Genomic DNA, 14,843 nt, shown 5'->3' with positions numbered 1-14,843 from the left:
CTCAGTCTGTCAGGACTCACACTACTGTTATTGAAAATCATCCTCCACTAGTAATTCTTCCCCCGAGAAACATGAAACATATAAAGACAATTTTCTAGAAATTGTGATTTTCATATCGTTAATACCAGAAACTTTTTATGATTTTAACTACTCAGTAGAGGCAAGTTGGCAAGTTTTGGTTGGCGATGTAAGTGTGTTTATGTTTTACAACAAAATCCCTGAAATTGTGAAAAAGTGTTCAAAATCGTTAATATGGTAAACCGTAATGGTTACTGTAGCATAAATTACTTTCTTAATAAAACCACACTTCTGTTCAATGAATATAAAAATATACCACTTAGTTTCTCTCCCCTTTCTTCCCATCTCTAATATATTTTCTAATATGTTATAGAAACGTTCAACAAGCTTCAAATTTTATTTGAATTTGTGTAGTTTTCCACTAACATCTCACTTTTTGAGAGCCTTGATTTTCTCCAACATCAGACACGTTCGAGTACTGATATTAACATTTCGGTGGCGATTATGAATTAGAAAATGAAACATTCTGAACATAGATTTTGCATGAGGGTCGTGAGCACGCGACGCTCTCTCCGGGTCGGCGGTGTCTCACCGCACGGCTCACTTGTACACGACCACAAGAACGTAACATTACACGTTACATGACAGTGTATCAAGATAAATATAACGGAGACAAACAGTGGTGCGATTGCAAATTGTTGTTATTGAAACGTTATGTTTGGCTCTCCGGCAGAAATAGCTCCAACACCAGCATCGCTCATGTCACTTCTATGATGTTCGACCGAGCGTGAGCGGTGGTTATATAATATGTATAGCCTAAACACATGGTCACATTTGGTACGGGCGGACCATCAGACTGTCCGGTGGGCGCCTCGCACCAATAGGTCCAGCGTCGTTCTCGGTACGGTCCGGACTGTAATAATAATAATTTGGTGCGATGAACAATGCGACATACCAAGGAATATGGTCCCCTATCGGACCGCTTCCGATAATTTATCCATTTATTTATTGATGATACGATCGTACCAAGTCATCATGTGTTGAGGCTATTTTAAGGACCAATATCCGGACGACCGAGTCTTGCTCGGATTTTTAAGAATGTACAAAACTTGAACAAAAAAAAAACTAATAGGACATCTGGATTCGAACCGGGGTCTTCTGCTTTCCGGATCACCCAATGTCCCATCTGAGCTATAATAGTCTTGTATATAGTGGCGAAATTTACCTTTGTATTCTAATGTTATTGTAGCTGTTTCTCATTCAAACATGGATAAAACCATATTTTTTCAATTGAAACCTAGCTAGATCGATTTATCACCCCAGAAATCCCCTGCATACTTAATTTTATGAAAATCGTTGGAGCCGTTTCCGAGATTCAGATTAAATATATATATATATATATATATACAAGAATTGCTCGTTTAAAGATATAAGATAACACAAAACGAGAACAATTAAGCGACAAAATCAAAGCTAAGAGAGTTTTCCAGCCGACGTTTCTGTACATTGGATATTTTTTTCAAAACCTGTGTTATGTGTGGTCTGTGGAGTAGCTGAACACAAATAAACAAATTTAAAAAAGAATGTGTCCGTCGTTTTTTGTGAACGCTAATCTCTGGAACTACTGGACAGATTGTCATGAAACTTTCACGAATGCTTTCAACGTAACTTGCAGCAACATATAGGCTGTATTTGATCAAATACGGTGCGTTCATACAAATGCAACCTCATTTACGTGAACGCAGTCGCAAGCAGAACTAGTTTAGTTATTTTTTTATTACATTCGTCGATCTCACGTATACGATTGTCAACAAACCCGACCGAAACAATGTGAAAATCTCGCAGTAACGGAAACTATCCAGTGACTTGTACGTGACCAGAGATACAAGTATCGACTATAAATTCACATCTTGTCTGGCGACAACAGAGAATTTATACAAAATAGACAGCTATAAAAATTCAACAGTGCGAGTCTTACCATTTTTTGTTTGTCTGTCCGTGTGTGCAGACGTTAGTAAAGTAAACATTAACTGTGCTAGAGGTTCCGGGTTCATTTCCCAGTACTATTACACATGCTATTATGTACAATAAGTATTGCATTGTGTTACATTCATAGTAAAGGCTATGCCTAGTTTGTAAGACGATAATTCTTGTAAAAATGTCAAATATTGCTAAAGAGAATAAAGAACTTAATAAAATAATGGTTAGTATTTGTTTAATAAATTTTAATGATCTAAGAATATCACTCAAGCTTATTTCATTGTAGAGAGATTCAAACGCGTAACAACCTAGCTTAATCTGCCCACACTTCGCTGTGGTCCAATATTATAATATAAAAGAAAAAAAATATGTATGTAGCATCGAACAGTGGCAGCTACTACGATACTTTTAGTTGCACTTGTGTGATTACACCTCAACGAAAGTCATTTTAATTTCATAGAGATTGTACAAATACTACGGCGAATGTGACCGTGAGCATGCAGAATTGACACACCGAAACATGATAAATAAATTGTGTGAATTCTAGAAATAATAAAAATTTTAATTATATAAGCGTGTTACTTAATCCCTCAAAAAAAAGTCGAAGTATTTATATGTATATAAACTATTTTATGTAGATTTAAATGTATGCTCAAGTTAAAATATGTACAAGTTTATTGTGAATTGTAATTGATTAAATAAGAAGATACAATAACAAAACATACTGCTTCTATATGTTACACACACTAAAAAGTAAATGTTCTCGTGTGAGTACTTCTCATAGATCTCGAAGACGATAATTGCGTCGCATTCCCGTCTCTGAACAAAGCACATACAAATTAAGTTAATTTTAGAACCAAACGAACCAACGAGACTCGACTTGCCATAAACGGAGTTTAATGTCTGACTTCTTCCTACGTATTCCTACCTATTACTAACTGAAAAAGACTGCATTCTATGATTCTAATTGTTGTAGACTTTGTTAACTTTTAAGAAATATCTCCTTTTTTGCTTTTTTATTTTCTAATTTTCTTCGTTAGAAATCGGTATATCGATTATTCATTCGATTATAAATGTTTGCTTTTGTAAAATTATTGGAGGCGATTTCTCTATACTTACGACAAATTGGAAATAAACTTTGTTAACAAAAAAACGTGAACTAGAATTAATACAAAATGATATAGAGAAGTAACAGCAGCCGAATAAAATGTAGAAGAAATAACGTTTATGTTTCACTGCGACGTGAGATAGAAGGGCTCACATGTTACATGTTGGATGTCTAACATATTATTATGACATTGAAATAAAAATCATAATTGTTCTCTAAGCTTGCAATTCATACAACTTGGATATAATTTAACAGACTTCAGCTGAAACCTTTGATTGATAAGAATATAATAGAATGTTGTTGAAAAAGTTAATATAATAGTAACATGTAATACGTATATAACTATGTATGGTTTATCACGCAGGCACTTTATTAATAACTATGAGATAAAGTACTGCTGCCGAGAATGTCGAGCGGTCCATTAATATTCCAACCCTGTTAGTTCACTGCGGTCTGGATGCAGCAAGTACACGTTCATTTTTATCAGCATCACTCGTGCACCATTACAAATAATATAAAAACTGAACAGCCACGATAGATATCTTATGAAATATTAATTCTAATTGAACCTGGCCTTACTAAACTTGGCAAATTATCTGCGATACCATGGGTTGAATGGAAATAAATTGAATGGTGACGTGAGGATAATTTAACGCTTGTTTTACAAACAACATTATATCTCACAAAGAAAGGCTAGCATATTTTAATATACATAGCTTGAGCCAATGTAGAGATTTCTTGGATTTGATGTTTAGTCTTTCTTAATCTATTATTATAATATATGATAATTCAGTTTTAATATTAAGAATAAGTTTAGTGTCCCTCTCGATATCCCCCCAAAACAATTAATTTGTTATCTGTAAAACGGTGGCACTTAAGAAAAAAAGTGTTAAGATATTTTTTATAGATTGATTTGATATAGATTTGTTTGACCTAAAATCTAAACTAACCGTTTTTTTGGGAATCGCGAAAAACCTGTTCTTGTTACCTTTGACCCCGAGTAAATTTTTTTCCTGGTGTCGGATAGATGGGAACTTTTCACGTTTCATTTATAATAGTATTTTGAACAATCCTTATAAAACCTCACCCCTATTTTTTTGGACTAATTTGACCGGACTATAATCTGTATCTTTATTTTAAATATTAAATAACCCTATTATAATTACAAAACAAAACTGAAACACTGTTGGAATGCAACACTTTTCTATAAATGAGTATGGCATTATTTTTATAATAAACAACTTATTCGAAGCTGGGAATGTGGTCAGACTAACTCTAGGGCTCGCTGATCAACTATTAAATGTCGGAGATAACACATTACTCTGCAGTATTTAAGACTTAAACGTTCGTAAAGCGGCTTACGTGCTCGACGCTACTTCATAATAGCCATTTATTTATGTTTATTGTTTCTTGAGACATTTTTTAGAAGGCGTCTATTGCTTAATTTATTCGCCATTCCTTTTTTTATTTAATCTTTTTGCAATACATCTCGTGAAACCTTATGAGCGCTATGCCATGTCTGAGAATAGCGGAACAAACGCACACATAAATAAACTAAAATTCTATAAACATAAACATTCGATTTATTACATTTTTATAATGACGTTCTTATGTATAGAATTCAGGTCATTACATTTTTAGTTTATCTCGCATGTCGTCCATGTACATATGTCAAGTGGTCCTTAAGTTATAAAAGGGAACAGATTTTAAAAATAATGGAGTTGGTAACAGTTATCCGCAAAAGAAATATTTATCAAAACATTTGAACTAAAATGTTGTGTGTATAGACAGAGTATCCCTCCTCTACTTTTATCTATACCTACTGTGGCAGTAGGTATAGATAAAAGTTGTTTTAGTGAAAATCAAAACTGGTACTGTAACTATATTTTTACATTAGGTTTTTGCGTAAAAGTTCCATTTTTATTATTATTTTATTTGCTCCGACGTTACGTGATCTTTGCAGAGCACGTTTTCAGGGGGACTGCGGTTGTTAGGAGTCGAGCGTAAATTTGTCATTATTGCCATTATGAACTTTAGCGCCATGTGGTGCCTCGGAGGTTGCTATAAAGACAGCTGATGGTGTTTGACAATATTGACGGACAGCCTCATATACTACAAAGTCCTCTTTAAAGCAAAAACCTAACATAATAATACAGTAGAGGCGTTTGAATCGTTTTAAAAGTATTTTATTTAAATGTGTAACACTCTCGTTAATCAATGAAGCTACTATGACAATCAAATTCGAAGCTGAGATGTTGCTTGCATCCTAATAAATGTAGAGTTTACAAACATTATATATAACCTACTTATAAAAAACGTTATAATTAAGAACATGTCATTTGAAGAGTCGAAAATGTGAGACTCCAGTCGCAGCATGATGTGTGTAAATGTCGCGTGACGCTTCAATATTAGCCGAATACATACACGAGGGGGCGAGGAGGGCGCATCGCCAAGAGAAAACCTCAATCACATTAATATAGACAATAATTGACAACAATTATTCATACACATCTATGATCATACATCACATTATAAAGAATATATTGGGAGGCCACAGTTAAAACGTTTATTCTGTAGGATTCTTTGGGTGCTATGTTATCAATAACGCGAATAGCCCTGTTCTACAACACAAAAATGGTATTAATATCGTCTGCACTGTCCTATAGCAATATATCAACACCATCATCGGTCCTTCGAGATGCTCTTGCAGCACCAAAGTGTACGCGTTTTTTTTGAAGGTACCCATGTCGCACAAGGAAGCTCGATCCACAGCTTGGCTGTAGGGAGGTAGGAAGAATGTTCATTGTAAACCGCACTGTGGAGAAACGCCACACATCCAGATGGATAGTATATTTTTTTTTAAATATAATAAAAAAAAAATATATAGAAAAATATTTGTTGACTTGATGCACTTGGGTGTTTAAAAGGCCAGTCAAGCTGCACGATGCCACCACGTCCTCTCATGTTCCTTCTACCGTCTATACCACTTCTCTCGACTCCCATTGTGCACCGTTGCGTCTTTGTATAAGCTTCTTACTATATCCATTAGACTATAACATATAATATATGTGTACCGCTTCTTATTATTATTACAATTAAGGCATTATGTCATCTAGTTATCACTAATATGTTTGACATCTAATGGGCGTCTGTCGGTCATATTTTTTTTTCACACATTACACCTTATGTATCAGTGAAGTTTGAAGTTGATCGCTTGGATTTTATACTTGGAAGATGGTTCCGAAGATATATGAATACTATTATATTGAAAAACTCATCAAAGAGGACATCTTCTGTTCTAGAGATTTGTAAATATTCTGATAATTTTGGAATTACTGACGACTAGTCTTCCTAACTTTTCGAAGTAATCACATTGTACTAGCTTTATCAATCCCGTAATCCATACAAACGCCTTTGGACTAACACTAGAACTTTTCAAACTTCTTTGGCAAAAGAGTAATAGCCAGGGACGATCGAGTCCAACTCCCGAGAGATGAAGGGGTATAGGCCTTGCACTTGTATCCAAAATGGAAATATTAATATTTTAATTATAAGGATGCTGCTGGTAACCCCTAAGCGTCAGCGAGCACCATGACCGTCCGTGTCAACTACGTATAGCACGCGGCACTTTTGTCCGGTCAGCCATATCGTGAGCTGATGGAGGACATTTTATACACAGCAGCGTGACCCAATGACCGTAAATCTCTATTTTTGTTATCATATTTGTCTTTTCCTGGAAATTGAGTGTAGTTAATTTAAGGAATTTGAGCATTTCCAATTATTTCTCCTTTCTGGTTCTTTCATGCTGAGTAGGAAAGATATTCCGATGAAAAAACACTCATTAGTTCTACGCTTCTGTGATTCCTCTGGTGTTACAGTACAGTAGAGTCGCTCAGGCTCTGCTCCTCCAATTCCATTAACGATTTCCTTCGTCGGTAGTCCTCGATCGTCGACCTGGGAGCGTGCTCCGGCGAAGGGGGGGGGAGTGGCACAGGGTGCAGGGCAAGATCACGCGGTCACTGCTGAGTGCTGGCATACACTGAACTCCGAAATACTACATAGTATACACCACTAGGGTCGCGATCGTAATTGTGCGCTTAGGTTTTTTTTGGTACTGGACTAAGCTCTTTCGATTTCCATAAAACTTTTTTAAATTCAATAAATTTGAGAGGCAATAGAGGGCGCACAACCACATCTCACCTATAACTATGTATTTAGTAACAGACCTATCTTGGATGACTTTTTAGTGCACATTATATCTATTGTTTTGGAATAGTGTTTTTGAAGTCGGTTGTTTTTTTGTTATTTTTTTTTATTTTATGATTTTTAGTGAATTTGAAGTACACTAACAAACAATTTGTCTAAATATGTGTAATATACTTAATTTTTCAGTACAGCAATGAACGTAAGTGCTTTACAATTTGATTACTGACAGTTATAAATTCTGTTACAGATCGCACCCTTACTGTAAGTTGTTTAGGAGTCCCATTGAACATCATATTTGACTACGACAATAATTACTAGACCATAACTATGTGTTGGTAGATGACTTAAATATCCGGATAGCATAAAAAAGATTCGGCCGAGTATCGTTAATTTGCTCCTAAGAATTGAATAGTTTCGTTACTTTGTCATGGATTCCGTTATCAGAACCTAACCAAACTCTCACCAAACTATCTTTGAAGTATATCCTTTCCAATAAAAAAAGAATCATCGAAATCGATTGGCGTGATAATGAGTTATTCGTAAATTTATCATTCACTTTGCTATACGTATGTATAGCAAATGTAAGACTTTTATGGTTTTCTCATAGATGCCATTGTCAGATGTGGACCAAATTACAATGGGACCACACGGGAAGCACCAGCTTTCAAATAAAAAAAATATCAAAATAGGTTCACCCAGTCGAAAGTTTAGAGGTAACAAAGGTAAAAAAAAACAACGAATTGAGAACCTCCTCCTTTCTTGAAGCCGGTTAAAAATTGAATGAATATAACAGACCGACGATCTGGTCAATAAATTGATGAGGGCAGCGCTCAACCGATCATAGTGGAGATCTTTGGGGGAGGCCTTGGCTCATCATAATCAGCCGGAGCATAGTTTCCATTGGGAAACTATAAAATTTAATTATAACTAATACACGCGTTTTAACCCTACAAAAGTATTTTATTTGACCGTGTAACTCGCGTTTCTCACAATCTAACCACAGCTCAATTTATTGCACTAAATTAAAATATTCTGGTATATTGTTACACAAGGCAGCTCTTAATTGACTTTACTACAGTTACGTTGATTCATGATTCGCTTTGAACAACACCCTCCTTAATATTAATGTCCGCCGTATATTATGTACCGTTTGAAGATTGCTAAATAGTTAATAATTATTGTTATGGAGTATCTATCCGGCCCCGCAACCAAGCTACATTATTAAGAAGTAGATTTAGCCCAGGGCTTTCTGAGATTTAAGAATTCTAAATCATTCGAGACATAGATGAGTCCAAAACTAATAAATGAGAAGGAAGACTTTTCTGTGTCTGAAGATATTGTCTCGCTTATTGTTGTCTTATCTGCATACTAGGCAATTTTGTATAAAAGCAAATAGGGAGCCATAGACTATTACTTAACTTAAAACAACGAAAAACAGTCGAGAGCTTAATATATTTGAAAAAAATGCTGTTAATGTAAAGCCCCATATTCACGCTATTAAGCTAAGCCTTGTTACATGTTTGTACATAATGATCAGTTGTGCCGTGTGAAGGGTATCACTCTACATACATAATGGTCTCACAATACTAATCTTTGTATTAATGAGCCAACAGCGACCTCCCCTTACTTCCGTATAGTTCAATCACACAATGATAATCCAAACTTTGACAAGCGAATCCTACAGTCTTTATTTATCTAATTTCATACTGAGTACTTTTGATTCAAATTTACCAGGAAGTAATTATATGTGCGGAAAAAATATAGTTCATGAGAAGATCATACTACAAAAAGCCGAGAATTCTCCGTTTGTTAAGTCTCCAAATCATATAGGATATTGATAATTAAGAATTGAGGGATATCACCTTAAAATTATTGTTAATGATAGGTAGGACTAAATAGGTAGGACTGGTTACAATATCATGATTTAGATTTCACATCAAGATTCAATAAGTAATTCTATTCTACACCATATTTTGCAGATTATATCAAATATTGCAATGGTAGTCGTTCTTTGCCACATCTATGAAAGTACATTGTAATTCACGTTACAATCTGTCGTGATCGTGTTTCCAACACGTTGGCAACACTTGTAAGAAACCACAATTGTACAACGTGTCGTCAGGCCGAGCGAACACAAACGATGACTTAATGGAAGCCACGGTGGCACAAGGCATATGTTGCACGATATACAACAGTCTTATGAATGTTTTGATCAAAAGAACTCAAACAAATTAAAATAAACAGAAATTGACTGTTACTTCCGTAGAAATTTCTGGGACATTGCTGTCACCACATATTTTTCTACAAAATTGTGGTTTATTACTGCAGTGTTTCGGTTTGACGGGTGTTGGAAATTGAAGGCACAACATGAGATAATCTTTCTTTCATATCCTTCCTATTGAAGATGCTCCTACCCACATTACGGTGACAGCCAACAAACACCCTGAGGTTGTGTTCACTCCTTTAGTTCCACGGGTATCGCAGGACGTCACGGATGGCAGTGATCTACTGCTGTGTTGGCAATCTCAGGTGACTTAATTTCATCATCATTTTATCTGGAAGTCAAAGTCGATAGTTACCAAACTGGAGGCTATCAATAGAACAAGATAATACTTCAAGCTGACTCACATTCTAGCGCTGTGAAAGACACAAGTCCGGCCAGACAAGGAGTATTGTTGTCATCCCTGGTCTGGTACCCCACTAGGTATCACTATATATCATTTGAGCGCGTGAAATGCTTAGCTGCGTGAATTGCCAGTGATAAGTATTTTCACCGGGAATTTCCTGAAGAGCTGTTTAATCTGATTCCTGCGGATATCATCCTTGCCATCAACCTGTGGGATGAACTTCAGTGTACACGTTCCTCATGGTTTGCGGGCGGTATGGGCGATGGTTATCATTTACTATCACGTAACCCGTACACTAGATTTCCCTCTCTTTTTTTTGGTTATGGAAAACGAGGACAAACAAGCATACGGATCACCTGGTGTTAAGTGATCACCGCCGACCATGTTCTCTTGCAACATCAGAGGAATCACAGGACCGTTGACGGCCCTTAAGAAAGGTGTATGCGCATTTTTTGAATGCCGTATCGTCCCGGAAACACCGCACAAGGAAGCTCAGTCCACAGCTTTGTAGTATGTGTAAGATAGTTCTTTGAAAACCGCCATTTTGAGGAACGCCATATATAACCTTAACAGCTCTACGGAACACCCCCCCTCTTCCGTAAACAAAATATTTACAATCAAGGGACCTATAAGCTCGTCTGTCCAATTGTTCAATTAAATTTTGTATAATATTTCACCAATACCATCCTACGGGGTTGAGGAAAAATAAAATAAGGCGCTAATTATCACAAAACAAGAGCTCTATTGATAAGACTGTGGCTCACCGCTAAGTCCACATTTGACAACAAGGAAACCAGTTACAAGAAGCAAGAACAACGCCACACACGCGTGTCACCTCGCTGAGGATATTGTGTTGACACAGAAACAGGAGGTCAATGATCCCATCAATCAGAGGTGATGTTATGGTCTAGCTTTTACCTCCAAGAACTGAAGAGTACTTTGAGCTGCAGATGAGAACAAGTGTCTGCCCTTCACGTTGAATTCCGCACTCTATGCGGCTTTATATAAATGTCATCTACCGGGCGAATGAGACTTAACACCTTATGCCGCAAGGTGACGAGCGCAAATGTAGTGCCGCTTACAATTTTTAGGGTTTTCAAAGTCCTGAGCGGCACTACATTGTAATGGGCAGGGCGTATCAATTACCATCAGCTAAACGTCCTGCTCGTCTCGTCCCTTGTTGTCATAAAAATACTTCATTTATATTTGTATTTTTTGAGACATAAAAAAATATCTTAACAGTTTGTTATTTTAAAGCGAAATCCCTGACTTTTGGTATTATATATTATACTTTAATTTTTACTAAAATTTATGGACGATTGCGTATCGTCCATAAATTTTGGTTCGAATGCTCTAGGTTACATAAAAACATTATTTGTAATTCCGGTGTTTAAAGATTTATCAATAAACTCAGGATTAATGCAATATAATCTTGTTTCAGATGCACAATTCTCCTGTTCGCAGTAGGAGCAACATGTGCAACACCAGCCTCGTCTCCGAGCGCTAAAAACCTGATAGACAAGGACCCCACAACTCACCAACTGCTCTCGTCCCTCGGCCTCAAAAAGCTCGTGGTCCCGGCAGCGCACCATAGGAAACGGCTCGCCGAGCAAGGAAGGAGGCACGCAACGGGTGACTCCAGGATGTTTGTCATCAAGCTCCCCCCGAACATGAACTATTACAGCCACATAGAACCGTCACCAGCCGCTGCCAGAACCTTGCCCCTGCAGATGACCAGCAATGGAAAACCTGCTCGCGTTTATCACTGGAATCTCCCAGTTTTAAGTAAACTGGCAAAGAACCGGCCGCAAGCCAGGCTCAACGATGACGTCATCAACGTGGAGGGCACGCCAACATGGACCAAAGGGCACCCAAACTCCATAGAAGCCATGGCGTATTATGTGCCAGCGAAGAAACCTTCATTCAGGAAGTATTACTCTGGCAATGGCAAGCCGAAATCTTTCTATGTGTTAGAAAAAAACAAGATGGCTGCGGAATATCACAAATTACTGCCGTAATTATAGACTTCATGCTGTTAATACCGTACCTAAATAATATCAGTGTAACAATACATTATATTTTAAAGCAAACATAGCAAAATATAAAAGTGCGAAGTACGGATGTTATTGTAAATTATGTTTTAATTTGAGGTTTCATTTGTACCGCAAGCAATATTCATTGATACTTTATAGACACATCAGTTATATCAGCAAGATTTTTTAAATTAAACTTTATATTTACGATTATTATTATTATTTAATTATGTTAACGTGTATTGGTTTAAATAACAATAGCATGTATTTTTTAAACTGAGTGAGGCCGGAAGTAATTGCTATTTATCCAAATACTTATTTGATATCGTTATCCTGGACTAGGTGACTTTTAGTAATAAAGGTCTTTGCTAATTGTTGTTTGGTACCCGGCACAACTTATGTAAATAGTCACAACTTAAATTAGGTGCTTTTAATTGTTAAGATTGCGATACGAATTTAACTAACGTTTTAACACTAAAACTCGACTCTACATACGATGTAGGTTAAGCTAACATAGAAAGTACATAAGTACCTTAAGTTGACACTTAGCATTTACTTAAATACTTAACCATGCATTTATGATTCTTAGAAATAGATTGATGAGGCTAGAAAAACTATTAACTCTTATTAATTCTGTAATAGTAATCAAGAAATTATTGAAAAAACTGTCGTAACTTTATTATTGGTTACTTCAATTACTTTTATTGGAAACTCATTTTTATATTTTAAATATAATATATAATTTAACTTCCATAACTTTTTTATATTCTAGGCATGACTATTAATAATATATAATCATGTAGGTACCTCTGTATCATACACAGGTATTATACTTGGTAAATAAATAAACTAAAGGTCTGATATGTATTATTCTATTTAGTAATTTAATTTACATGACATAACATGACTTTACATGACTTAATACATGAATAAGAGTTATTTAACACCTAGATCGCGTACATTTTCAGTTTATTTTTCTTATAGTTTAATCGAGCTTATCATTTAATGTAAAAAAATTCACGTTGTTTTAATATTTTAATAGGTACTCGTCTTCTATAAGATTTATAGTGTAAAATATAAAACGCACTTTTCTTTGATATAAGTACCTACATATTATATTTATACTTAACTATATTTTGTACAACATTTAAAAACCTAGCAATAAATGTTTTTTAGAGAATTTGTTGTCATTTTCACCTATTTTTTTATATAAAAGGGCGCAAACGGGAAGTAGGCTCACGTGATGGGATTTTTTATGAGGTGGTAAAGCAACCGCTCATGAACATCCGATACCACCAGGGGTTAAAAAGCGGTTAAGAGGTTTAAAAGATGCGTTGTCAGTCTTTATTTTTATGTTATTTATTTATTGAAGGTCCACTTACACAGAATACAGGTGTCAGTTCATAATATTATATCGCCACGTCCAGACATCATGTTCCTGCAATAGCAGATGAACACATGATGCACTTACAAACTATTTTATACATACTAAAAGGTAATTGAAGATACCTTAGACAATTTGTAGGTCTTGAAAGACTGTGGCAACCCTATGCTTCGCCTTTTATCTTACAGGCGGTGGCTTGAAGTGAACAGCTGTCTCGCCTCAGCACCTACCCCAAGCTTTTCAGAGGCCAATATGGTCCTCCCTCCCAATTGCCACATGTATCATTTTCAAATTCACTTGTTGGCGGGTGATATTGACATAATTTCACCCAAACTATCTTGTGCCTAACCAGGTACTAAAACTACAATGTGATTTGGTGCAATATTGTTATACCTACTATGAAGTACATAGTAGGTATGACCTATTATTATTATCAAACTAGCCATAGCCGGTGCTATATAGTTGTGAGACAACGATTATATACATTACATATTAAAACACTGGGAAACAAACATGTATGGGAACCCGGGCCCTCTACCTTCGTAGGCTGGGTTACTAGACAGTGATATACGGGTCGTCAATATACCCAGTATATCTAATGAAGTCATTGGTCATACGACAACTGGAAAGGTCACGAACAGATAGACATAACTTTTCAATTTACGTTACATTTCATCTGAATATAGCTGAACTATGATTTTCCTTATCCAGCGAGAATCCAACTCGCGACCCGTTGGTTGATGAACACATTTTCCATCCTGTCCTGTTACATCATCTTTGTTTTAACGAACAATGGACCAGGGGTATTCCCCTGATAATAAACAAGGAATACCTTGTTTCATATCCATCACACACTAAGACGAGACAGGGTTACACTGATAACAGAGAGAACTGCCCAAGTTTAAGATATAGCTATCAAATATTACTGGAACACAATTTAAAATATCAATCTACCACTTATTATTTATTCATAACATATGCAGCTCAAAACATCACACTTATTAAAATCAAAGTAATAAATAGATACAGTTTACCAATTTCTCATAGCACTTTTTCTCATCAGACCTATTATTATCTATATACTTTTGTCAAGGTGCTGGTAAGGTAATTTTAGTAGTAAATTCAGATGCAAATAAAGATCATTGGGCGAAATCAGACCCGGCTAACTAATTTTTTCCTACCAAAACGTATTAACCCACATTCAATTTTATGTAGATATTTATTTTTTAACAACGTGCAACGGGAATAAAATGTAAAGATGATTAATTTAAATGTGTACTTTAATATTGTACGTATTTTAAATTGTCATCAGTTTTCCTCAATTAATAATCATTATATTTTGGTCAGTCAATAACCATCCTTATTTTTCAGTACCTAATCGTATAAACATATTTAGTCATTATCAGATGATTCTAAATCCGGAGCCGATCCCGCAAAAGATGGCGAGACGACCTATGATAATATTATTTACAAGAAACCGAAAAAAA

At 35.7% G+C, this 14,843-nt stretch overlaps 1 protein-coding gene across 1 annotated transcript in view; it reads left to right on the top strand.

Annotated features, from left to right (window-relative positions):
* Positions 1 to 13,123, top strand: part of LOC126978596 (uncharacterized) — a 43,052-nt gene extending 29,929 nt beyond the window's left edge. The window contains exon 2 of the mRNA XM_050827556.1: positions 11,381 to 13,123. Within this exon, the coding sequence (XP_050683513.1) occupies positions 11,381 to 11,957 (577 nt within the window). The 3' untranslated portion in view covers positions 11,958 to 13,123. The remainder of the gene's footprint in view (positions 1 to 11,380) is intronic.
* The last annotated feature ends 1,720 nt before the right edge of the window (positions 13,124 to 14,843 follow it).

The sequence above is a fragment of the Leptidea sinapis genome, chromosome Z (assembly GCF_905404315.1).
Source record: "Leptidea sinapis chromosome Z, ilLepSina1.1, whole genome shotgun sequence".
Taxonomy (NCBI): domain Eukaryota; kingdom Metazoa; phylum Arthropoda; class Insecta; order Lepidoptera; family Pieridae; genus Leptidea; species Leptidea sinapis.
Note: the sequence above shows the minus strand (reverse complement) of the source record. Positions and strands in the feature narration are given on the sequence as shown.